A 24907-nucleotide genomic window follows, 5' to 3' on the forward strand; every position below is an offset into this window, starting at 1 on the left:
AATTTGAGTTGCAGATGTTCTAGCTCAACTTCAAGCTCTCTTTCCATTTGATCTGTCTTCAAGCACCTTTTGCATCATGATGCTGTATCAGACTGTGCATCAGATTCCATCGCACCGGGAACCCTTTGCGCATGGTAAGATGCTTGATCATTTCGCAAAGAAATAGAAGTACTTGTATTCCCATTTCCAAAGCTATTAGATGCAGAAGAGCCAAACTTTGTATAGTTAGGAGGTCCTTCTTTCCTTTGAATTCCATTTGTTAATGACTTTAACTAGCATTTCCATCTGCTCCCGCAGTTCTACCATCTTACTGAATTCGTTTGCACTTCTGGTTAAAAGAAAGGCCAGACCTATCACCATACCTAGGTTTAAAGAGACTTCTTCAGGCTTGGTTCCTGAAGAAAGAATAAATTGCCAGTGAAGGATTAAATATTTTCATCAGTAGGAAAAAAAAGAGATGATTACAGTATGGATCAAAGGCTCCTTCACATTTCAAAAGGAGAGTTGAAATTCAGTAAAATTACCTGTGGTCATGTCTACGGCTCTAGGATCTATCACAATGTTACCAAAAGAAACAGTTTCAAATGGCTACAAAATTACATAATAGATTAAAACATGATGCAAGTGATAAATTGCTGTGAGAAAAAAAATAATTATTTGTTTCAACAAGGAAAGGCAAAGCAAGATGACAAAGCCTTCAAAATAGTTCCAAGAAAAGTTCTTCAATGAAATGCACAAGTCCAATCATGCATACACTAAATGTTAAGAAAAACAGGATTCTAGCAGTGTTTTCAACTTCCATGGGAATCACAATAATGAAGAAAAGAGACATAAATAAACAACAATTGGCGATCAACAGATGAGTAACGATCATTGGAGATAAATTTTGAATTAATCATACTAAAACATTAAACTATTGCATATCATTAGCAAACATAATGAAGAAAAAATTGTAAATGAGATAATAAGCATTAGAAAAGCTCTGACAGGAAACCAACTGCCCTTTTCCTGTCAAGAAGGGCACAGGAATAGAACCCTTTATTAGAGATCTTTGATGATCTCATGAGCAACAAAAAAATCATAAGCCTTAACTACAATCCAAAGGGAAATTTAAATAAGAATGACACCACCAAGAATAACAGATTCGGAGAATAAACAGAGTTGTGAACTCAAACCATAAAACTTTGAAAGAATAAGACAAAAATCCTTCCTTCCGATCAGAAAAAGCAACAGCACTAGAATCATATGCAGGCATCGAAGCAAGAGGAATGGAGGAAATGGAAACCACGAGACCGAAGGAGACGCAGAACTCTGTTACCTTTCTCCCCGGAACCCATCGTGCCTCCTTCCGCAGTAGCCGAGTCCAGAGGAGGTGGGGCCCTCCATCCGCTGGCCGGCGACTCCGACATAGGTGAACCCACCACCTTCCGTTCGCCCAGCTCCGACATAGGTGCGTGTCCATATATTTTCACGTGCATGCGTGCTTCGTGATTAGGTTCAAATGCGGCTGCATGAGTTCAAGCAATAACGAGCCGAGTGGCTTTGCCTCCCTCTTCATTGCGCAAATATATATATATATGTATATCCAAGTAGGACCCTACGCAAGTGTTCATGAATTTTTTAAATTATTTTTTCTCACCACATATAACTTGTATAAAAGCTCCAGCGTACTGCGGGCATTTATGATTTCAATCTCGAAGGAATGCGTGGAGGCTGGACGAATACTCTTGGGCGAAGAAAAAGGGAGCTAATGAAGGAAGGTGATTCGCAGGCAAGTCGTGAGGCATTTAACGATAACAATAAGTGATAACTATTAAAACATGCGTACTTGTTTATCAAATGACAAGAATATCAAAGGCGGCCAATTATTGGACTTATTTCTCATGGACCCAAACTCAATAATGGCTATTTATGCAGTCTTCTGGCTCCATCTTCGTGGGCACATCAGCAAATTCTCCGTGAATAAATTCGAATAATTTTAAATTGGATATTTTGTCTCCGTTTGGCCAAAAAGTGGAGAAACGACAATAAATAATTGTATCTTCTTATTTTCCTAAAAAAATATATTTATTCTGATCGAAGAAACAAATGAGCAGAAAGATCTTAGAATCTCCAAAAGTACCTCTGTACAAACTTTTCAGGATAAAATGAAATGAACTGTGAAGTAAGTTGAAAAAATGATTTTATTTCCAGGTAGCCCCAGTTAATCCCACAACTCGACACTGCTTATGAAGGAAACGGGTTCGCATGTACTCAGAGATGAGCCAATGATGCAGGAAGTGGGGAAGGACAAAAAGCTCATCTAGCTTGTTCATCCTCAACTAGGTTGTTTGCAAGTAATAAGTCTTGGTGGCTGGTGCCCACTCCGCTCTTCAAAAGAAAAACAAAACATGAATCAATTATAACACCAAAACAAGGGCCAAAAATAACAACAATTTTCTCCTTTCTTTTTCGCCATCATATCCTGAATGGTTGATTCCCAGATCTAATGTAGTCCACCTTCATCTTCTGCTGTGCTTTCACGTTGGAAGTCTCCTGGAACGGGTTTGGTCCGTTAAAAGATTGTCTGGATTTCTTTACCTTCTTCACCTTCCCTCGGTCATACTCCTCATCCCTGAAAATTATCAGACATAATGAGGCCTTACAAGAACAAATTAGAACAACTATTGATTACTGAAATTGCCAAAATTGGATTATTCGAGGTAGGGAATGTAACTCGGTTTATCATAGATTAGACATTGGAATGCAGAATCTAAAATCATTTTTAAGCGGCCGCAGGTAGGAAACATATTTAATTCAGTGTCAATGACTGTTGGAACTTCATGTCAGACCGAAAGAAAATCATATTGCCAAGTCAGATAAGTATCAGACTCATATGTCTGATGGAGAGTCAAACTCTTCCAACAGTGAGTCCAACAAAGCACTCAATAAAATCCATCCACAATTTTCTTGGAAGTGTAGCTTTTGTTATTTTGGGTGCCCGGTTTCTTAAAACTGCATAGAAAACCATAAAACTCGTAAGATTTGAGGTTTCAACTGTAGTATGGATGAGAAACATATACTCTGATCACTAAATCTACCGTAACCCTCGCAACTTTGTTACCTATTCAACACAATTGAACATAACGATACTGTGTTTGTTACCTACCATGTTTGTGTCCTTATAATTCTTAACACTAATGCCTTTTAGTTGTAATAAAATATAACAAATGAAGAATTTTGCTGTCATGATTATTACTTGCTGCCAATTTTAAGGTCCATAAAAGCAATATAGATCAGTCCTACATATTTTAACATACAAGGTAGATAGAAATCAAGCACAATCTTCTCATATGTATTGATTAAATACTAAGAAACTAGCATTTTACTACAAGAGAAGCAAGTTCTCAAATTAATAAATATAATTTTAGTAGTTCATGTTCTACACTATTATAAAAACTTTCCCTGCTCTCTTATCTCTCTTCTCCTTCCAGCCAAATCAGACACTCAAATGTACCCTAATCCAACTCTTGCATCCATATCCATGCAACACCAGTTATCTTGTAACACCATTTGTTCCAGTAAAGTAGTAATAGCTAATTGCATTCAGACAGTGCTGAGAAAGCTGTCTTAGATGATCCAACAAAGTCTACTTGCAGCAACTGCATAATCATGGCTAGAAACCGCCAAGCCAATCAAATTTGTGGCTCACTCTATATATGCCCCCTTTGCCATTCATTCCGTCAGAGAACTGCGTATGCTGTCGTTCCCAGCTTATTGAATTCTCACATCTTTTATCTGCATTATCTTCTCTTTTCCTTGCTTGACCCTTTAATGCAAATCCAAGCCCCTATCATTATCAGGCTCTTGACAGATATTACTTGAACATGCTCAGACAATTTTACTTGTTCTCTTTGACTTAAAAATTGACGGAAAGGTTATGCGTTCACTATACTCACTTCAAACCCTCTTTATAAAATATAGCCAGCAAAATGAATCGCTATGTTACGTAGACTTGGGTCTGTGGTTAGAGCAAGAACACGTGTCAAAGTGCAGGATCCTTCCAATCTTTAAGAACTTCTCACAGACGATGTCTGTCTGCCATAATCATACCAATTTGTCATGGGTTTTTTGGAGTAAATTGAATGGTCCAGCCAATGTAGTAGCACCATAAAATCATAGCTTAAAAATCTGTAATTTATACATGTTACCTAAAACATTCTGGTTTTGGCATAGCCAGGGGGGTCAGTTTATACCTTCACAGGTTCATTTAAATAGTCAGTTTCTTAGTCAATGTTAAATTTTCTAATATTCTTCTGCATTTTGACTAACTTAACTTTCACTCCCAGAGTCAGGGAGCAGCTCAAGTTTATGATGCAGTGATAATAATAATATATTATATAAAGCAAGACCGTTTCATGACAAATAACCTGATAGTACATAGAAATTAGATATAAGATTCCAACATCAATGCATTTGTGCTTTTATTGATTGAAGGAAGCTTAATCAATCTACAGGATGAATATTGAAATCAACACATCTAGATTTTTATATTCTATCTCTCTAATCTCTCAACCAACTTAAAATGGCCACGCAAAGCTTATTGGACGTGGCTAGGTAATTATATACTAACCACCTAAAGACTGATCAGCCAACATAATATCTGACAATCTAGTTAATCATAGTTTTTGGACTCTGTGATATAATTCCTAGCTCATTATTTATCCTGCATAGTTAGGAAACTCACCACTTATCCAGCACATAACCGATGCTGTTATTTCTTGAATTTTCTGGTCCCCGTGCCTCAGACTTGGCCAATTCAAAGTCATCCCACTGTGCAACTGCATACAAACTTGATTAGCTTGCTACAATTCAAGTGCAAAAAAGATAAAAATGAAGGGAATCAAACAGGAAAGGCAAAACCCATAAAGCATGGCAAATACACACCGGTGGTTTCTTTCAAACCCCTCATCAGCATACTCATAAATTCATGCTGCTGTGGCCCTTTCTCATTTGCATCTGTTTCTCTTGAATTGCATTCATTTGCTGCAGAGCTCAAACACCTTTTCACTCGCCTTGATGCAGCAATTATGGAAATATTTTTATCATTTCCCTCCTCTATTTGTCCATCAGTGACCGCAGAATCACCATTACAATAACTATTATCAATCGCTCCCTGGCTATTATTATCTTTGATAGAACTAGAATGGGAGCGTTTTCTGTGGGAATGTATACCAGCTTTAATGGCCTGAGATGTCAATGTTGTTTGCTCACTTATGCCAAGATTGTCTAGAACTCCATTTTGGGTCATGTTTCTAGAACTTAACTGGTGTTTTCTGCTTCTCTTGCCTGTTCTACTTTTATGAAGCCTTAAAGAAGCGAAAAATAGCCGCTTGCGGCCAAGATACATGTGCCTCAATGAACATTTTGCAAGCTTCTTCAGCTGCCTGTCTGTTTGGTAGAACTGGGCAACTGAATGCTCTCTGCCAGTTTCTGCAAAAGCTTCCTTCTGACCATAACCATTTGAAGTGCTTTGTTTCATTGAAAGTTTGGCCAACCCAGGTTCACTCAGAAGGCTTCCCTCATCATTCTGGCAGGGAATGTTGCTTGAATACTTATTCTTACTGCCAGGGGCCTGGATAAACAAACAGAACAAGAACTTTAGCTTGATTCAAGCAAATCAAACATGGAAGCTGCAACATAAAGTGAAAAAAATGCTACCTGTTGCTCCACGTGTTTTTCACTAAACACTCCCTTCTGAATGGACTGTTTCATGGGACTTGATTGGTTGGGGAAAATAGAAGGCTTATTTTTGCTGTCCATCATGTTGTTCTCTGTGAGAAGTTTCTTGGCATGTTTCTCAGTAATTTTGGGGGAGGCGGTGTCATTCGGCTCGGCAGTAAGGATATCTGACTTCATGTCTGCATTACAACCATTACAGAGATGAAATCTATCATTTGATTGGACGCCATGGATAAAGGAGGTATCACTTCCATGATAAGTGGTGGTGACAGTATTGTCCTTTAGCAAAGCTGGCTGTGCTAAGTCTTCCTTCAACTTCTGGTCCCTAGTGGATGTTACAACAGGCATCTTCGGATCTTTACAAAAAGGTAGCTTTTTAGGAGCTGGCAACGTTGTTTGCTGCAGTCCCTCAGATATAACACCACCATTTCTGAGCAAGTTTAAAGCATCTTTTGGCATCACTTGGCCATTATTCTGTGAGTTCTGTAAAGAAGAAACCACTTCCTGTAAGGGGTGATCTGATGAAGTACCACCCACAAAATCAGATTGGCGATTACAATCAGACTTAATTTTGGCAGAGATACACTCTGCAGTGCTTAATCTTCTTTCAACTCCACTATTTTTAGCTGCTCCATTTGAGGTTACAGCAGATCGAGTAACTAATTTATTTACAGGGCCATTAGCATAAAGGTTATCTTTGTGAGCAACATCAACTGATCTCTTGATTAAAGAACTTCTATCACGGACATAGAATAACATGTAGGCTTTCTGTGCCAATACAGTCTTCTCACTGACTTGTCTGACCTGCAATGACATGAACATAAAACCCACTTAAGAAAAATATAACATAATACATGTACATAAAACAGACTTCCATTGACATGATTCGTTCTTTATAACAACACCTAAGTCGGTTTCCCATTTTTCATCCATTAATTTGCTTCCTTCCTTTTCTTACAAATTCTCTACGCCAAGAGGGAAAAATTTTCATCATTAAATCTTCCAAAATTGATTGAACATGGGGTATAAATTCATCCCTCTCCCTCTTCTTCTCTTTTTTTAACTTTGTTATATTTGGTGGTAAGCTGTGCTGATATATGAGCAAGTTTATCAGGAAAAAATCATATATCCAAAATTTCAACCAGAATGAATTTCAGAAGGATTCACCAGGTATACAAACATAAAGACAAAGTAAAACATCAATAAATGAATTAGCAACAGAATTATGTAAATAAGATAATGACATGGAAAGTTATCTCTGATCTCAACCTGGTTATCATCAAGCGAATGCCACGTGCCACTTGAAGTACGAACATAACAGTAATAATGACCAGAGTGGGTACTCCAACCCGCATGTACTAGTACACCATAAAGAGTATATTTTAAATTTCCTTCCTGCAAATACGGATGAAGAGTCGTATAGTCAAAAAGGAGAAGGTAATGGAATTTTCCAAGATGATGAAAGCCCAAAGAATGTGTACACTGACATGTGCATCACTGACGAAGGGTTTCAAGTCTAGAGTGGGCTCAAACTCAACTCTTTTGTTAATCTTTTGTCCAGGAATATGAGAACCAAAACGCTTAAGATGAATTGTGAGGACACATGGGGCCTTATCAATAGTAAGCTGCTTCAGGGCTCTAACTTTTTCTTTGCACCGTTGGCATTGGTACTGCCTCCCCCCTCCATCTAACTGCTCCACTTCAGTGAAATGTGCAAGTGCCTTGCGCAAAGAATCAGCCTTCACTATTTCCAGACTCAAATCTAAGAAGGGATCAAACTTATTGGAACAGTAGGAACATTGCATGCATTTCACCTGCAGCACATTATAGAGTGCTCAGCCATAAACATGTTTGAGAGAATGTTTTCATTGGCAAGCGTCTGTTATAGAAGTACATCCCTAAGTTACCTGACTCCTGAGACGACCCCCAAAAATCTTGTGGACCAAACTTTTTTCATAAGCACAAGGAGACTCACTTGGGACTCCAGAAGGCAAACAGCATTTGTGCATGGACTCAAGCAAGTTAACCATGTACTCATGTGCATCTTCTTGTCTGTAATTGCGAAAATTGCGAGATATGCCTGACCATGTAGTCAAGAATTTCAACTCTCACACCAAAATAAACAGCAAGGTCAAGAACTACCATACTGATTACCATTCATGAATCATCCATTCCAACATTTTAACAAAGTCTAAGAAGATGTTTTCTTAATTTGTTAAAAAAAAAGAAAAAAAAAAAGAAAAGAAGAATCTGCATTGAGGATACATCGCAAGTTCTTGACAATATGAGAAGGTGACAATATCTTCCCAGTTGATTGTAGAGCAACCATGACATGATTCTGAAGAGCGCACATTGCACAAAATCCAGTGGTATGGCCTACAAAAACAAAGATTGACTAGAAGTTAGTAAACAAAATAACAATAACTAATAGCAGCAACAAACTCAACATCTACTACGTGCAGTTTATGTATTGAACTCATGCACTTGCATGTATACAAGGTTTATTTTTAACTGCATAAATTAGAACACTAATCACGTCATTTCATCAATTTGTGAACAATGTTTTGCTTTATTTCTTAAGAGTATAAGCCAGAACAAATATTCATCACATAGCTAACCTATATCTGTACTTTTTTTTTAAAAAAAAAGACAATTCTAAATTTTAGCAATATTCAAGGAATATTATGTCTGTCAATTTTGTTCCCAAATTAATTCAAGGTTGCTGGTCATTTGGATAGGTTTCCCCTTTTTTGTTACTAATTAACACCAAATCCAATCAGATCTTATTTTCCTTTCCAAATATAATCCTATATTAAGTGCCATATAATCTAAACTCCACACTTCCTCAACTAATATCTTTAATATGAGAAAGATAAATAGAGAGAAGCTTTGTTTGGGGGAAGACTAGCAGGGAGGAAGACATTCTTTTCTCTCCTCAACCAATACCACAATTCCATATATATTTGACTGTCCATCGAGCCTTGTAGCACTTTTCAATATGTACTGCAAATGTTCTACTTTCACATAAATATTTCCCACATGAAACCTGCTCTACATCAATAGCTTGCTCTTTTATCCAGCACACAAATATCAACTTGCCTTCCCAATTGTATTGAACTGAAAATATGTTCACAAGTAATTGCTTTTAACACTTAAGTATGCAAATGAATTTCTAAGACAATTTCTCAAATAAACTCACATTTTTGTGAACCATAGACTATGGATCAAAAAAAAAAAAGATATTTACTACAAAGCATACGTAATTTGAATGATTAGCCAGTGTAAATTTATATACCTTGACAGCTAGTATTGACTATAATCATATAAAAATATTGACAGTCTATTTAGTATCGCATTGGCAATTATATAATATTGTGAAAACAGTGTATCTTTTGTAGAGAAAACAAGGAGTAACAAGCATGCCCATAGAGCTACTAGAATATGGAATTTATAAGAAAATCCAAACAGCAGAAATACCACACAAGAAAGGTAAGTCTTCCAAGTTATAGGAGAGTTATAGTGAATTTATAGGAAACAATACAAAATCAGGGGGGAAAGGCAATTTTGCAAGCTCACTGCTATGAAATTTTTTTCATATTACACCGAGAAACAAGCTGCCAATTAAACAACTATCTAGTAAGAGGCCTATGATTACTTGTCCACTCAATACCTTAGATTATTGAAAAATAGTGCATATAACTGACACATAACAGAACAACGAAAGGACCTCTAAAACCTAACTTGCAGCTCCATTCACTTAACAAAGGCTTTAGAGATTATACCGTTAATTGGAAAATAACATGTGGAATAGCCAGCATGCAGAAGACAACTCATACAATCAAGTACCATCTAAGCCCCAGATACGACATGCAATCCCGAGAGTGATACAATTCTACCGCAAATTCATTTACTGTTAGCTAATTTAAAAGACTGTTAGGTTTCGCCTATAATAGCTGACAGCTTGCACCTATTATCCTTTCAATCAAATATGCCTTGGCGTCTTATTTATCATTAAATACATGCATCATTAAACAGAACCTTGGTGCTCCTAGTGAACATGCAGTATCTGATGACACACCATCAAAATACTTAACCAGATGGACAGGGGCATTTGGCCAACAAGTGAACACCTTCATCAACAAAGATCGTAATGACTCACCGGATAAGGTGTCATATCCTTAAGCTGCTTATGAGTAAATGTCATTGCCAGACCATCCCTGCATATTCTAGGAGCTTCATATGGTTGAATTCTAAATGTTTCAATAGGTTGTACCCTTGAAATATGATGCCCCAATCATCAACCGGTTTGAGGATCGACTAAAATTAAAATCATTAGGTTTCTGCAATCTCTAAGCCCTTGCACCCTCCTTCTGCGAGGAGAATAGATGTCTGTTAATGATATTAAGATGTTTAGTCATTTTTATCAAAAGTTCTTCCAATGCAAAGACACCAAACATGGCAAGTCATCAGGTCATGAAGATATGGCAGAAACTGAAGTGTCTTTATCATTTGAAACAATAAAGCTCATACAAATTTTCCAAGCTTATCTAAATTTTTCAAAAGGGCAAATCAATTTTAGTGTTGAGACATCTTTTGAGCTCTCAACTCCAATTCCTTTCATAAGGCTCTTACATCTATGTTGCTATAATTGGCAAAATGCTGAGCATTTAACTCATTAAAAGTCTAGTCCTTTGTTTTGGACATCCAATTCTTAACAAGATGCCCAAAAGAAAGATGAACAAAGGGGCTAAAGAAGTTTGGCGAGCTCATAACCACCTACATTAAGTTCAACTAATCCTTAGAATATTTGCTTGGCTAGATTTGATTTAGTTGTATTAAGCCTACAATGGCAGACCACCCAACCCTTATTTCGTGGACTTGACTTAATACTAAAGAAACACAAATCAGACTATGATCAAGAAAAAACATATGAGATTATCAAATTTTTGACAGTTTCGCCTTAATCATCAAGATTATACTTTAATTTTGCTATATCGTTTCCAGAGTAAAAAATAGTTGACTTGTAGTTGATATAGCACAGAAACAATGCTTTCTTAAGGCATACTGTCGCAAAGTCAGCATGTTTTTGAACATAGAAAAGGACCAAAAATCCCTTGCTTTATTATTGATACATATTGATATTATTTTTCGATCAAAAATATAATTTACAATCTATCCACTTCAGCTGACATTCCTCTCTCAGACCCCATTAAACATTACCAGTGGTGCATTGACACAAATAAACCTACAATGACAAATATTGAAATTAATAGCGTTCCTTAAGTGATTTTGGTCAAAAAGAAAAAAATTATTCAGTAAGAAGAATCAGATAGACATGGTCAAGTTGCACTGTATGGAGGATTGCAACAGAAACAACAAACCTAAAAGCAGGAGAAATTAAGGAAAAAAATAATACATACATGAGGATTTATGTTTGCCGCTTTGCAAATAAGCTGCAAAAGGTTCAGTGTATGTCAAGCATTGGAGAACCGAATTAAGAAAACAAGTGTTACCAAGATTCTGCAAACCAGCACCCTGCAAGACATCACAGATTTTTGTCATCTACTAAAGGATTAGACATAATTTTCATTAAAAATGCAAAATAATCAGCAGCATATATGGATAATTGGAAAGGGAAAATATAGAGGAGAAAGCGATTGAACTAATCTTTCTCAAAAGAATGAATAAAACCAACAAATTGATGCCCAAACAACTTGAAACATTAATTAAACACATCAAACTATCATCTGAAATAGGGAAAGAAAATGCCCGAACTTACAATAAAAAAGAAAAATTGAATGCCACGTGCAAGGAGCAACTGTAAAAATTTTAGAAAAACATTTAACAATGTTGACAGATAAATCCTGCAACTTGTCCCTGATCACTCAATAAATAAAACATGATAACCCAATCACCGTCAAAGATACACAAATCCAGTACTCCAACAAACCAGAAACGAGAAAACCATACAGAATGAACATCAAAGCCAAACCCTGAGGGGGAGAAAATCAAGAATCCTAAATAAACTCCGAAAAGCAATCCAACATTAACCAAGAACAAGACCCGACTCACGATTCTCCGGAAGGTGATCCTAAAGCTGAGCTCCGGATCCAATCCATGTTCGTAGAACTCCCCGCGGTCCGATATCTTCTTCCCCGCCGCCGCCGCCGTCCGAGCCCCGGGGCTCGGCGCTGGCCGGTGAGAATCCGTGCTGGAATTTAGGGTTTCGATGTGGAAATCCCCCCCGGCGCGGGCGATGGGGGAGAAAGGCTTCCTTGCTGGATGGAACTCAATCGTCCTCGGCGACGAGGCCGCCGCGGCCTCCGGCTTCTTCGCCTTCGCCAATCCTTCCGCCATCGGGGCCGAGGTCGGATCCGAAAGCCTAGGGCTTTGTTAGGGTTTTGAGCTCGGCGATCGGCAAAAGGGCGTTCTTTTTCTCTCTCTTGCGAGCTCTCTCGCTCCTTTTCGCTCTCACATGGCCGGAAGAGCGAGTGGAAAGCGGAGATCGGGTGTGGGATATAAACCCTATACCCTTCTCCGGTGAGGTGCTCGGGGTACGTTTCGGTGGATTCAACGGCTGGGAATGGCCCTGGGGTGATATTAAGAGTTAAGACGGGAAAGAAGTGATCGGAGCCGTTGATTTGCGTGGAGTGTATGGGCGATATATGGCTGGTGGGCTTTTTTCACTTGGACAGCTGGAGATTAGTGCGATGGTGATAAAAATTTCTTTGAGCACGTTTTTCACATCATTATATACGCGGCGTCGGGTATAAACCCGCATGGCTTCGTTGTCTTCTTTTGAGGTGAATCTGCCACGCGGCCTAAAGAATCTGTGTCTGAACGCAGCCACAACCCTGCGGTGACATCTTTGGGCCAGTTGGCCCAGTCCGGTCCATTAACACTTATAGCTAGAGGCGGCAATCAGATCGAATCAGTTGAGATACTGGACAAGTTGGATATAAGACATGTTTGTTCTTTCACTAAGAATCTCATGATCTCACCATTTTGTAGTAGTTCGCATGAACATGTGAGGGACTATCCTATCTATTCACTCCTCTTTCAATGAGCCCCAACGGTCTATAAAGTGAAGGAAAGCGCATGGTGCTATGGTAAAGAAAGCTCAATAAACACGATACAGGGCATAGCAACAATGAGACCATTGATCATATAAAAAGATATGTTGGACCTTCCTCGATGCTTTTGGATAACTAAAGAACCGATCCAACAGCGATCAATGACAGAATGATACAAATAAATCAAAAAGTCATTAGATTTTTGAGTTTTTCGTTGACTTCTCTCTTTATCCACCAAAAAGCTTAGCATATGTTTCGCCGTGGGTGTGAGCTAAAAAATGATAGAGGATGGACAAGAGACCATTTAGAGCAATAACTAGCTTTGATGGCATATTTAGTCATATTTTTTTAGGCTGATAGCAAAGCTTTGCGCTGTTAGGATTTGGCTTGAGAGGTAAGTGACATATTTCCAAGCCTCTAGCCTCATGCAAATTGGGGGAGGAGGGTTAATAAATTGCTGACCAAATTTCTAGAATTTGCTGCTCATACCCATATTTATTTTAAATGGATAGAATGTAAATGGGATACTAAAATTATGGAAATGAATACAAATATAAGTCAGATAATTAAACTTTATAATCACAAAATTATAGATATTACTAAATGGAAGTAACTCAAATTAATTGCTGATCAATATGGTAATTTATTTTCTTTAGAAATTCATATATATTATATAAAAGTTAAATAGGGTAACAAATAGAATTAGATATTCGGATATGGATGAAAAAGTTGTTTATCTATATCCGTATCTTTTTTTCTTTAATGGATATGTATACGATGTGTAATTTTGACTTCAGTCTGCTTCCTATAAAACTCAATCTTCCGATAGTTTGCCGGGAGCGCCTCTCTGTCTGCTACTTTTAACTATTCCTCTAGCTGGACTTGAGGCATACAAATTAATCAAATGCTTAAATGTTTATCTATATGCGGATAGATTCGAATACAAAAATGAATCTAAATAAATATTATCCAGTCCTTGATTCTTGCTTTCCTAACGTGTAACCGGCTGGACAACTTAGCTCTTGGTCCTTAGAAGGCCTACAGTGTTGGTTGGATATTTCTTAGAAGTAGTTAATATGAAACATATATGGATTTTAGATGCACAATGGTTTTTGGATGGGAGGCATATATAGATTTATTATTATTTTTTGGTTGTTGCTGTTTTATGATCCTTTGACTTGGCATTTGATGCAAATGCATGCATCTGTCAAATGAAACATATATGTGAAGAATGAATTAATTTCCAATATAAGAGCTCATCTTTTTTTAAAAAAACTTTTCATAATAAATAAGGAAAAAAAAAGCTTTCACTCATATTACTAGAATCTCATGATTGATAACATAACTTGTTTACAAAAGTTGCCTTCTTTCAAAATTCTACACTAATTTAGTAGTTCTCTTTGGATGTTAGGAAATCAAATCTGGCCCTTGAGAATGGGAAAGTAGGCAATGCTTAGATTAGCATGTGACTGGAAATCATTCGGGTAATGCTTAGAAAGTAGGTAAGTCTGAACAATACTCATGTGACTGGATTCCCATCTAAAACTCTACAACTTCAGCTGCTCTCAGAGGGATAGCAGAGATCACCTTTTCAAGTACTATACAACTTGCTGGCTTTCTGAATCCCCTCCATAGGGCTAACATTTAATATCCAAAGGTGTCCCCCATGCGAGTCTCACACACTTCACACTTCACCGCCATCCACAGTACAATCTGATGACGTTCATCACTCAATCCTGGCAGCCAATTCAATGGAGTCATCAATTGATGGCCTTGCGGTACATGTTCTCTCTGTATGACTCACAGGAGAGCCAGGATCGCCGGCTCTGTTTTCCGGTGGGGTCGGTTCTTTTATATAATCCCACCGCTGAGGGAGTTGAAGGGAGAGGCGGAGAGAAGGGGGAATAAAGGTTGTCGCGCTCTGAAATCAGACCATAATTTTCCAATTCTCCGCCACCAAATTCCGCAAAATCAAGGACGACTCCAAGAAAATCGCCTGCTCTCTGATCCCCTTTTCTCAAAATCGCTTCTTTATTTCGTTAGCTGCACTGATTCGCCTCCCCTGGATTCTCCCCTGTTTTCTGTATCTCTCGGAATTCCATTTGAGTTCGATTTTTTTGTTTTTCTTCTTAATCGTGGTTTTCTTCCGATATTATCCAGCTGATTCGGACATTACGCTCCCAAAATCTCTCTTTTGGTGTCTAAAATTTGAAATTTGGACCAAAGTTTCGATCTTTTTGAGTCGAATTCAACCAAGGTATGCGAGCTTGAGCCATGGCGAGCGGAAGCGACCGGGTTCGATTCAATGTGGGCGGCAAGATCTTTGAGACCACCGCCACCATCCTCGCCAACGCCGGCCGCCAGTCCATGCTCGGCTCCCTCCTCGACGAGTTCTGGAAACCTCGGCAGCCCCCCGGCGGTGGCGAGTACTTCATCGACCGCAACCCCGCCTGCTTCGCCGTCCTCCTCGACCTCCTCCGCACAGGCGAGCTCCACGTGCCGCCCGACGTCCCCGAGAGGCTCCTTTACCGCGAGGCCCTCTTCTACGGCCTCCTCGACCACGTCCGCGCCGCCCGGTGGGGCCCTTTCGACGGCAACCTCCTCCGGCCTGCCGCCTCCGTCCCCGGCCGCGCCCCTGGAGACGGCACCGCCATCCGCGCCGGTCCGGACGGCGGCTGCTGCGTCGCCCACGGCAGCATGGTCCACGTCTACGACTGGATGCTCGAGGAGCACCGTCCCATCAGCCTCGACTACCAGCAGGTCAACGACGTCGGCTACCTCGACGCCCAGAGCATCGTCGTCACCGCCCGGGAGCGGCTCGGTAGGGGCGAGGGAGGGATGGGAGTTTTCTGCTCGTCGACCGGCGAGCTTCGACATCGTTTTAGGGTAGCCCACGACAACCAAGTTAAGAGCTTTACCGCCGGCGCTCTCAGCTTCAGCAGCTCGGACTACAAGATCTTCGCTAGCTGTAAGGGGAGGTGCAATGAGCATGGAATTGGTGTCTGGGATCAGAACACTGGCCTGCAGGTAGATTTCTTCTACGAGCCGCCCGGTTGCCTTCTCGGCGACGCCGACAAGCTCCAATGGCTGGATGGAAGCAATTGCTTGATGGTCGCCACGTTGTTCCCGAGAACTGATTACTGTTTCATTGGTTTGCTGGACTTCAGGAAGAAGAGTGTGGCGTGGTCTTGGTCTGATGCCAGAATCACGACATCTCTTGATGACAAGAGGGTCGTCCATGCAATCGCAATGGAGAATGGCCGGTCCATTTGTGTCGTAAACCAGCACGAGGACCTGGGTTTCATGGATTTGAGGAGCCATGCAGGAGGGGTCAGGTGGAGCTCTAGAAGTAAGCTCATGAACCGGAGAGCGCCCGACGAGGAGAGCTGCTATCCTAAGCTCGCAGCGCACGGCGGGCAGCTATTCTCCTCCATGAATGACAGCATCTCAGTGTTCTGCGGACCCGAGTGGGTTTTGACATCAACTCTGCAGAGGAGCTACGGTGGTTCGATATGTGATTTCTCGATTGGAGGTAATCGGTTGTTCGCTCTACATTGCGATGAGAACGTGTTCGATGTGTGGGAGACGCCCCCTTCTCCAATCTTCTAACCTTCAACCGTAACTTCTTTTGTTTGGTAGTGTTGTTTGTGCGATTTCTTAGCATAATTAATCCAAAAGAATTCAGGTGGAATCAGGTAGACGTTGATGCAGGAGTTGAGTGTGTTTGTGATTTGTACAACACTGATGGCTTAACTGCACATAAAAATGGCTGTTTTTCTGCATCTCCAAATGTTCTCATCTTTCAATTCTCCACATTTAAGCTTGAAGCCAAAGCCAAGCTTCCATTTTGGACTGTTTGGAGAGATCCCATGTTCTGCCCCATTTCTCCCAAGGCTCCCACACCTTTGATCTGCTAGTCTTTTCTTTTTGGGACAGCAGCTCAGAGCGGCTCTCTTCTTTCCCTTTTGCTTTCTATCTAGTTGCAGCTTTTCCTCTCAAAGCAGGAGAACCAAATCCACAAAAACCACTCTCTCTGCTTTCCTCTGGCTGTCCTAGGTAGGCCTGACCAGCTTTAGTGCAGGGATGATTTTTTCAAGGCAGTGGTGCTCCAAATGAGCAGTTACAGCTGCAGAACAGGGTGTTGGTGGCTGAGCTTTTGCTTTAGATTTGGTAGAAAACGGATATCTAATCTTCTAAGTAATTATACCATGTAGCTTAAAACTTCAGGCAATTGCAACGAATCAGCGAACGTACTATGTATGATATATCATCCGACCCACCACAAGCGTAATGTGATGTATGACCTAAACCTTCGGATAATTTGCTAGAAGCGTGCAAGTTTCTCGAGCGAAAGATTTCTTGGAACCCATCATGCATATACTAAACCTGCTTTGCTTGAATTGATGCCTCGCATTTTGGTATGGGTTATACACATATCACATGTTTGCAATATCCAATGTATATGAACTCTGAACACAAGCATGAGATTTCGGAGGAATGCAATTGAAACTTGAAAGGGCCTCCAGATATATTTGAATTTGCTTCAAGGCTTCAGGATGGGGCCTCTGATGGCAACCAATAATGTGTGATTGTACCTGATCACTATTGAAGAGCACCTATATATCTGGCTCGGAGGCACAAAATAATGGCTTGTGATCAGTGTCGCATGGTCCCCAAGGGATGGAAAGCGTCATACGAACGACTGCTTTCTAGACTTTAGAAGTTTGCATGCAAGGGAGGTGATCCATTAACTTCTATTTTACTTAGCAAGCCAGAAGAAAAACAAATGGAAGGAACCAGTGCACTGAAACCTTTAGGTTTTTCAATTAATTAAACTCATGCACCAACATGTGGGCTCGACTCTGATCAATTATGGCAGCGGTCTCATAGAGCAGAGCCATCAATGGCACAGTAATGCACAGTCATGGAGTGCTCATTGGCTGCCTTGAGATCTTATTCCAGACAATTCGATCCTCTTGAATGGGATAGCCTACCATCAGAAAATAAGAATAGGAACTTGGAGCCTTTCATGTAGCTAGAGAGGCCAATCAAGTTGCAGATTCGCTTACCCAGGCAGATAGGGAGCTTGCAGTATTCACACTGCTTTGAAAAAAATATAAAGAAAATCAAGGTATTTGTTTTCATGTATCAAAGATCTTGTTGTGGTGTACCAACAAAGATGTTTGATCGAAGCTAATAAAGCATCCTTTGTGCAACAAAAATCAGAGAGAATGCAACTATGAGCAATTGAAATTTAAACTTTCAACGCTGTTAGTTCTCTGGTCGATGGACATTTGCTACAGACTGCAAGAAGACAAATTATAGAAGGTACAATCCAAGGAATATATGCTCACACTGTAGTTGACAACGATAAAACACTCAGAAAAGCAGGAAGCTATAGACCATTTGATACATGAAAACTGTATTCCATGAGCCCGCTATATACGCCAACACCCCCAACCACATGCTAGAAGCTTAATAAATATAAATCATCACCAACTTATCAACATATGTAAACGAATAAACACAAGAAGCAAGTAAAATATAATGATGGAAATCCAAAAGGAGCTTCCAGGAACAACCAGTTCTTTCCCAAAATGACCCAACTCAAAGCATAAAGATTTCTAGCCGGTTCCGCAATAATCATCTTTGCTTGATCTTATCAATGTAGTGTTTAGAAAGATGCAGTGATCATTTCTCCCAAATCCAAATAATGCAATGATATTTGATCCATTGAATTTTACAAAAGTTCTGCACAACTCGATAGCAGGAACATAGGTGCAAAGTTTTCGGAGGGCATTCAGAGAATATCTTCACATATTAATATGTGTGTATCCGTGTATAGCTGTATATTTATGTATTTGTATAATTTGTATATCTGTGTATAGTTGTATATTGTGTATAAGTCTCTGTTCCCTCTCAAGACAGTGTATTCTATGCATAGTTGCTTCATATATGGTTGTATAATGTGCACAGGGCTCCAAGTGCCCCTCTTGCAACTATATACATCTATGCATATTGGCTTGTATATCTGTGCATATCTATGTATAATCCGAGTGCGCCTCCCATAACTATATATATCTGTCTATCGTTGTCTTGTATATTTGTGTATGTGACTGTAATATGTATAGAGCTTTCAGTGCCCCTCTCAACAACACAACAACTGCGTATATCTGTGTATAGTCGTCACCTATATCTGTGTTATCTATGTCTATGGCTGTATAAATGTACATAGGACCCTCTGAACCACCATTGAAGTTGAGTTCAGAATGTGGGACATGATCTAATTGCAATAATAGACGAAGAGATTGCCGATAATTTGCTCTCCAGAGGTGTTAGACAAGTTAATTGGCATTGTAATTGGAAGAAATGGGAAACACAATACGGAAATATGAATAAATTCGGGCAAAAGTGAATGCAAGTGGAACAAGATGAGATTCACTATCTTCTGGGTTCTCATAGAATGTCTACTAAGCCACTAACCCAATGTCTCCTTGTTCTCTGCAAATTTTCTTAATCAAAAATTACCAAAAATTGAAGGATCCATGATTTATTCGGAAATAATAACTTGGGATTTCCTGTTCATAAGGTATTAAAAAATCTTTGTTTCATTTTAAGTTTTTTTATCTTTTAATTACTGACAGATCAGACTTCTGATGTTTATAGCAATGCCTTGTCAAGCATTTGGTGCTTGTTTTTTGATCTCCTGAATTTGCATCGGTCTCAACCGAAAAATAAGTGCTTCGACTAGGTTAACTTGTTATTGAACATAAATCAGACTAACCTTGCTTTGGAAAATTTTGGCATAAAAAAGAAAACACATTTTTTTGGTTGATAAGAACAAAATTTGTTTACGGTGTTGGGGAAAGGTGATTGATGCTTCAGATAGTTAAAATTTTGCTCATTTTCAGAAGACCTCCACTTGGATTCTTCTGTGAAACTTTGTAGCATCATCCTAATGCTGAAACACATGGTGTGCCAACTATAACAAGTTTCACGTCTATCGACCATTCATATTTTCTGACCATGATCAAGCCTTCAAATATTTGTGATTTGGTTTCATTTCTCTTTTCATGATTTATTGTTAATTCTTTATTTTCATCCAGAACCGGGACAAGAAATAAGATGTCGAACACTCATTGTTTGAATTTTGGAAGGCATAAAAAATGAAAACTGAGATACTTCAGAACCTGTTTGGAAGCATTGCTGATTTTGTATTTCTCTGCAAACTGGTCAAATTTCATATGGAGATTGACATGGCATACATCAAGTTTTAATGAAACTTCGGCCACTTCTTGTTTTTATTTTCATTCATTTTTTTGAAAGTAATATATCTTTGCTTCCAAAGCCTCTAATATTGTACAAACTCTGACCTCTCACACCCCATAATGGCAGAAATCAGAAGCCTCTAATAATGTATAAATACAGAAACTAAGACACAATTCATCCAAGCTACATTAAACATAAAAAGGAGATGTATCAATTGGACCATCTCTAAGCCTTTGAACTCAATTTTTTCTATATAAAAGGCACTGAAACTTGTCGTAATAATGTATTACCTTGAAGTAAAAAGGAGCCGGGACCGCCATCTCTTGGGGCCCTGCAACAGTAAATGCACCAAGAAGAGGGGTGCTGATCCAGTTAGGCGGTGCTTCCACCTATCCTGGTTCTTTGGAAACCTAAAAAATCTCAATCAGTCTAAACAACTAGTTTTTACTTTCAATTATTTTAACACAATCACAGAAACTTCTAAGCCTTCATGAGCCAAGACATATATTGGTACACGATGTACCTATCCTAGTTCTTTACAAAATCTTCAAAAAAAAAAAGTCTCTCTATTAGTTTAAAAGTAGTTTTTTTTTTTTTTTTACTTTCGATTATTTTTACACAATGGAAGAGACTTATAAGCCTTCATGAACCAAAACATATATTGGTACGTGATGTTCAGCTATTTGATGGATGATTAGAGAGAACTGAGCGTGCAACTGCAGCTGCCAAGGCTACTCTAAAGTTAGGATCTCCACTCAAAAGTGTGATGCACTCTTCCATGATATTATTATTGTTGTTGGTCTCGTTTATGAGTGTCTCCGTGGACCTTACTGCTTCATGATTGCTCCCACATAGAGCAAGCCCAAGGGTGACCTCCGGCTGAGATTGGTCCCTGGATGTAGAACTAGAAAATCCAACCATTAAGCCAGTGCTGGAGATATTTGGTAATGATGTCATGCCGTCGAGCTCTCCGGGCAAGGGGTGGTTGTGTTCTCCTTCATATGTTGCCACCAGAACTGATTTATCATCTGGACTTCGCTGAACCTAGAACATATAAAGGGAAATGAAATATACTTGCAGTAGTTGCAGAATATTTGGTTAAGACTAGCTTGGATGCAGCGCTCGTAGTTAGAACTTCTTGGAAATGCTATTATAAAAGCAAAATTTTTCATGACATTCGAATTTTTATTGTAGGATCAGCTTTTTTTTTGGAGATGAGTTGCATGAACAAAGTTATTAGATATCACATCCATATATTAGAATTCTAAGACCATCTGCATGCAATGTTTTAGTGCCTGGTTAATTTGTCTCCAAACGAACATCTGTGAGTTAATTATGAGATTTAATATAAATGAAGTTGTCCATGCAAGCAAAATAACATTGATTTTCCATATAAAACTATAAAATTTAAAACTAGTTTTGGATAGATCACTTCGCTGAATTTAACTTTCAGGTAGAAATCGAGAAGTAAGTATTAGCTTGCCTGCTAGTGAAATGGTTTTAGATGGACTTCTATTTTAGCTAGCACATCTTAATTCTATTGTTTGATTGCATGCGATTTGACTGAGCCTAATTTTGGATCTATGGAATTCATGCAGTCCAAGTTTGCGACCATAAACATAACACCAAACAGTATGACTCAAAAGTCTTCAATGGCCTTGTGCAGCCTTTTAGACTTGGGAAACTACGGTTGAATTAGATAAAATCAACTTTCTTGTTTTTATTTGTGTCAGCTAGAAAAAAAGAACTTAATCGTGTTACTTTAATACAAATCTTCAACCTGATGCTCTGAAAGTTTGAACCATAAGGTGTTCTTGGATTCAATATTTTGTCTCAGATCGATAAGCAGGTTTCCTTTCCATTTTTACCTTTTTCATGGATTAGTCCCAGAAAACATAAAAGATGATGCATCTGCATTTGATTGCTGAATTCAAGAAGACTAAGAAGATTGAAAACTTGGATTGGACAACAAAACAAAATTCGTTTTGTCCCAAAATGTTGAATATTTTATGATGAATTACTGTTTTCATCACAGATGACTTTAGTGACGGGGCATAAGCTATGAACCTAACAACAAAATTTATTTCATCGCCAAATATTTTAGGCGACAAAATTTGTTTTTTAGCAACATTTTTTTGTGTGTGGTTAAACACACAAATTCTTGTAGCGAACCATATCAAGTTTGTTAATTTATTTGATTTTCCATGAAAAAAATGATGAGTTTGGAAAAATATGAAAAACTATGGAGCACATTGAGGGAGGTTTTTTTTTTGTTGTTAAAATCAACTTGTTAAACTTTGGGTGGCTATTCTATCTCTCCCTTTCCATCAAAAAGAAAAAAAAAACAACTTGCAAAACATATTATTCATTATTATTAAAAATTTCAGCGTTTTAGATTTTTTTTGCAAACTCTCTTTTGCATTCAAGGCATATTCTTGTGAACCCAAGGGTTTCATTTGTCTGGAGAGGAGATGCTAATGTCTGTCTATTCTTTCTTCCATCTCAGGCAACCTAGTTGATCTGTAGAACCTGCAATTATTTTGAAGATACTACTCTGAATTCTCAAGCATATTTTCTGAAAGATAAGGTTTAGTTCCTAACCATATATTCTTTATGTGGAGAATGCAAAGTATTTGTGAATTATCAATGTAGTTCTGTTGAGTAGTGCAATTCCGTCTAATTCTAAAGGTTTCTTTGAGAGAAGGTGGAAACCCACCAGATGCTTAATGGTGGAGTTTAAAGGCAAAAAAGATCAAAACTAAGGAATTGGCAACAAAAAATGAAGATAAATCACTTAGTTTTCCCCCTTACAGATTATGTGCAATATTCATTTTCCTCTGAAAAGGAAAGAGGATATTAAAACTACAACATGTTAACGTAGAATACTTTCTACCGTAAAACTCAGAAAAGTTTAATAATCATATGAAGAAAGAAAGCAAAGCTAGGAGTTTAGAAGAGAACCTTCTTCTTAACATGACATTCTGGAGCCATAGAACACCTAAAATAAGCACGAGGGGATGGATTATCTTTAGTAATCTTCTGTCCATACTTCCTCCAATGGTACCCATCCTTGACTATCTGTTGTTAACGAAATCAATAACTTATACACCACACAGGAGAAAATAAATTTAAAACCGAGGAAAATGTTAATCAGATTGCAAGAGTATACGTGCCAAGAGACTTACTAAGCTAGCACTATCTTCATTTGTCCTGAAATATCTGCGTGTAAGATTTGGCTTTACCGACTCAATAGGTTGTCCCTTGATCAAGTCATGGCTCGACTCATTCATACAGTCCATTTCTTCCCTTATCTTCTCTACATGAGCTTGAAGGGTGGTGTACTTATGATTCATTGAATGGAGCAAAAGGCTGAGCTCCTTGTTTTCGGCACGCAAACGTTCTAGTTCTGCTCCAATTTCTTGCATCTGTATACATACTAACGCAAAGTATCAAAAGGAAGGATCTTTAAGAATTTCCCTTGCTATTCCATATTTAATTGATAATAGAACTTCTTTTTTTTTGGTATACAACATTACTAATTTTAACAACCATTATGCCATTTTTGAAATCACATTCGCAAGCGATATTCAGGCATAGTTCGCAGAAATTTGCCATTTTTTTTTCTGTAAAGGACAGGAGTTGTTAATTAAGAAATCAAGAGAGGAGAATGTGAAGATAGTTCTAATAAATCTTTTCTGTTCGCTTGCTTGTTTATTCGCGTTTCTGTGTGCTTTTGAGGGTGGGAACTGCAACAACAATGATGACAAGAATAACTAGTAGCATCAAATAATTGTTAAAACAATAAATCTTGAATGATCCTTGGAGGATGCAAAGGATAATGAAATAGACGAACCATATAAAAGTACTTTGTGATTTATTATTTGAAACCGATTGTCAAACCATTTGGTCCATGAAAAATTGGAAATAACGTCGGAATTTTCTCTAAATATGTTGCGACAGTGTTAAAAACCATGCCCAGAAAAGAAATATTGCAACACTGACCTTCTCTTTATCAGAGACGTTTCTCTGGAGATCCATGATTCTGGTGAAAGCTCCTCTCTAGCTCGCTATGCACTTATAAAACGAGATCAGGCAAAGAGGTGAGAACAGCACTTAACAGAAGCTGGATTCTTAGGACAACATAAAAGAACATTAGAAACCAGAAGGTGTTCCTTGTATTCGCACTACCTGCATATAAACTCTCTCTCTCTCTCTCTCTCACACACACACACACACGCACGCACGCACGCACGCACAAAAGAAGGTAGTAGGAAGGTTTATAGAGGAACCTATGGGCCCATTATCGTAGCTGTTAGGAACAATATTCGAATTGAATACTCAAATTCATGATGCCAACTACTTGGGTTTCACGGATAAAATACTGAATGCATCACGCAAGGAGACGTAAGCAGCTTATACCTTTGCTTCTCTCTTTTCTTGAGGGGGCCCAACTTGTGGTCAGGGGCAATGACCGTTGACACCAACCCATTGAGTTCCCTCCCTCATTTCGTCGCCATCCGCAGTGGCTCGTCTTCTCACATAGCCCAAGGAATTAGACGAACCTGATTCCGGAGTCCGTTTGATACGCTGCACTGCACTCATGAAAGTAGCAATCTCTCAGTGTCATATTTGTCTAACATTTTTTGTCATTACTACCACTCCATCACAAGATTTTTCTGGGCTTAAATTGGAATAATGCACCAACACCAAATAACTAGCTACATATAATATATATCAAGCGAATTATAGGAATAAGGTGATCTGATTAATGTTTTCTTTTCGTTTTCAGCCAAATTACCATTAAAAGACCAAATATGAAAAGCTAGATGGAATCCAGCAAAGGG

The 24907-nt window shown here is 38.7% G+C and overlaps 3 protein-coding genes across 8 annotated transcripts; 1 reads left to right on the forward strand and 2 right to left on the reverse strand.

Annotated features, from left to right (window-relative positions):
• Positions 1-2165: 2165 nt before the first annotated feature.
• Positions 2166-12356, reverse strand: LOC103710420 (ubiquitin carboxyl-terminal hydrolase 23-like). 2 transcript variants are annotated; one of them, XM_026805933.4, is made up of 10 exons: positions 11794-12356; positions 11142-11256; positions 7987-8097; positions 7629-7801; positions 7209-7535; positions 6991-7116; positions 5701-6525; positions 4927-5614; positions 4727-4820; positions 2166-2614 (listed from the first exon to the last, which is right to left on the reverse strand). In XM_026805933.4, the coding sequence occupies exons 1-10, from the start codon at positions 12076-12078 to the stop codon at positions 2458-2460; spliced, it is 2901 nt and encodes a 966-aa protein (XP_026661734.4). In that variant the 5' UTR covers positions 12079-12356; the 3' UTR covers positions 2166-2457. The 2 variants fall into 2 exon arrangements, with proteins under 2 accessions (XP_026661734.4, XP_026661735.4); XM_026805934.4 differs by having other exon boundaries at positions 7260-7535; positions 11794-12300.
• A 1883-nt stretch (positions 12357-14239) lies between these two features.
• Positions 14240-16494, forward strand: LOC103710478 (BTB/POZ domain-containing protein At2g24240-like). 2 transcript variants are annotated; one of them, XM_088707676.2, is made up of 2 exons: positions 14240-15821; positions 15962-16127. In XM_088707676.2, exons 1-2 carry the CDS (start codon positions 15069-15071, stop codon positions 15989-15991), a joined length of 783 nt encoding a protein of 260 aa, XP_088563802.1. In that variant the 5' UTR covers positions 14240-15068; the 3' UTR covers positions 15992-16127. The 2 variants fall into 2 exon arrangements, with proteins under 2 accessions (XP_088563802.1, XP_088563801.1); XM_088707675.2 differs by having other exon boundaries at positions 14250-14877; positions 15052-16494.
• A 2977-nt stretch (positions 16495-19471) lies between these two features.
• LOC103710421 (putative WRKY transcription factor 40) lies at positions 19472-24357 on the reverse strand. 4 transcript variants are annotated; one of them, XM_088707679.2, is made up of 5 exons: positions 24252-24356; positions 24066-24137; positions 23249-23499; positions 23025-23141; positions 19472-21107 (listed from the first exon to the last, which is right to left on the reverse strand). In XM_088707679.2, exons 3-5 carry the CDS (start codon positions 23486-23488, stop codon positions 20739-20741), a joined length of 726 nt encoding a protein of 241 aa, XP_088563805.2. In that variant the 5' UTR covers positions 23489-23499; positions 24066-24137; positions 24252-24356; the 3' UTR covers positions 19472-20738. The 4 variants fall into 4 exon arrangements, with proteins under 4 accessions (XP_088563805.2, XP_088563804.2, XP_088563803.2 ...); XM_088707677.2 differs by having other exon boundaries at positions 19820-21107; positions 23249-23488; positions 24252-24357; XM_088707678.2 differs by having other exon boundaries at positions 24066-24356.
• Positions 24358-24907: the final 550 nt, after the last annotated feature.

The sequence above is a fragment of the Phoenix dactylifera genome, chromosome 11 (genome assembly GCF_051530095.1).
Source record: "Phoenix dactylifera cultivar Ajwa chromosome 11, Ajwa_hap1_PhDact_Kaust_v1.1, whole genome shotgun sequence".
NCBI classification, from domain to species: domain Eukaryota; kingdom Viridiplantae; phylum Streptophyta; class Magnoliopsida; order Arecales; family Arecaceae; genus Phoenix; species Phoenix dactylifera.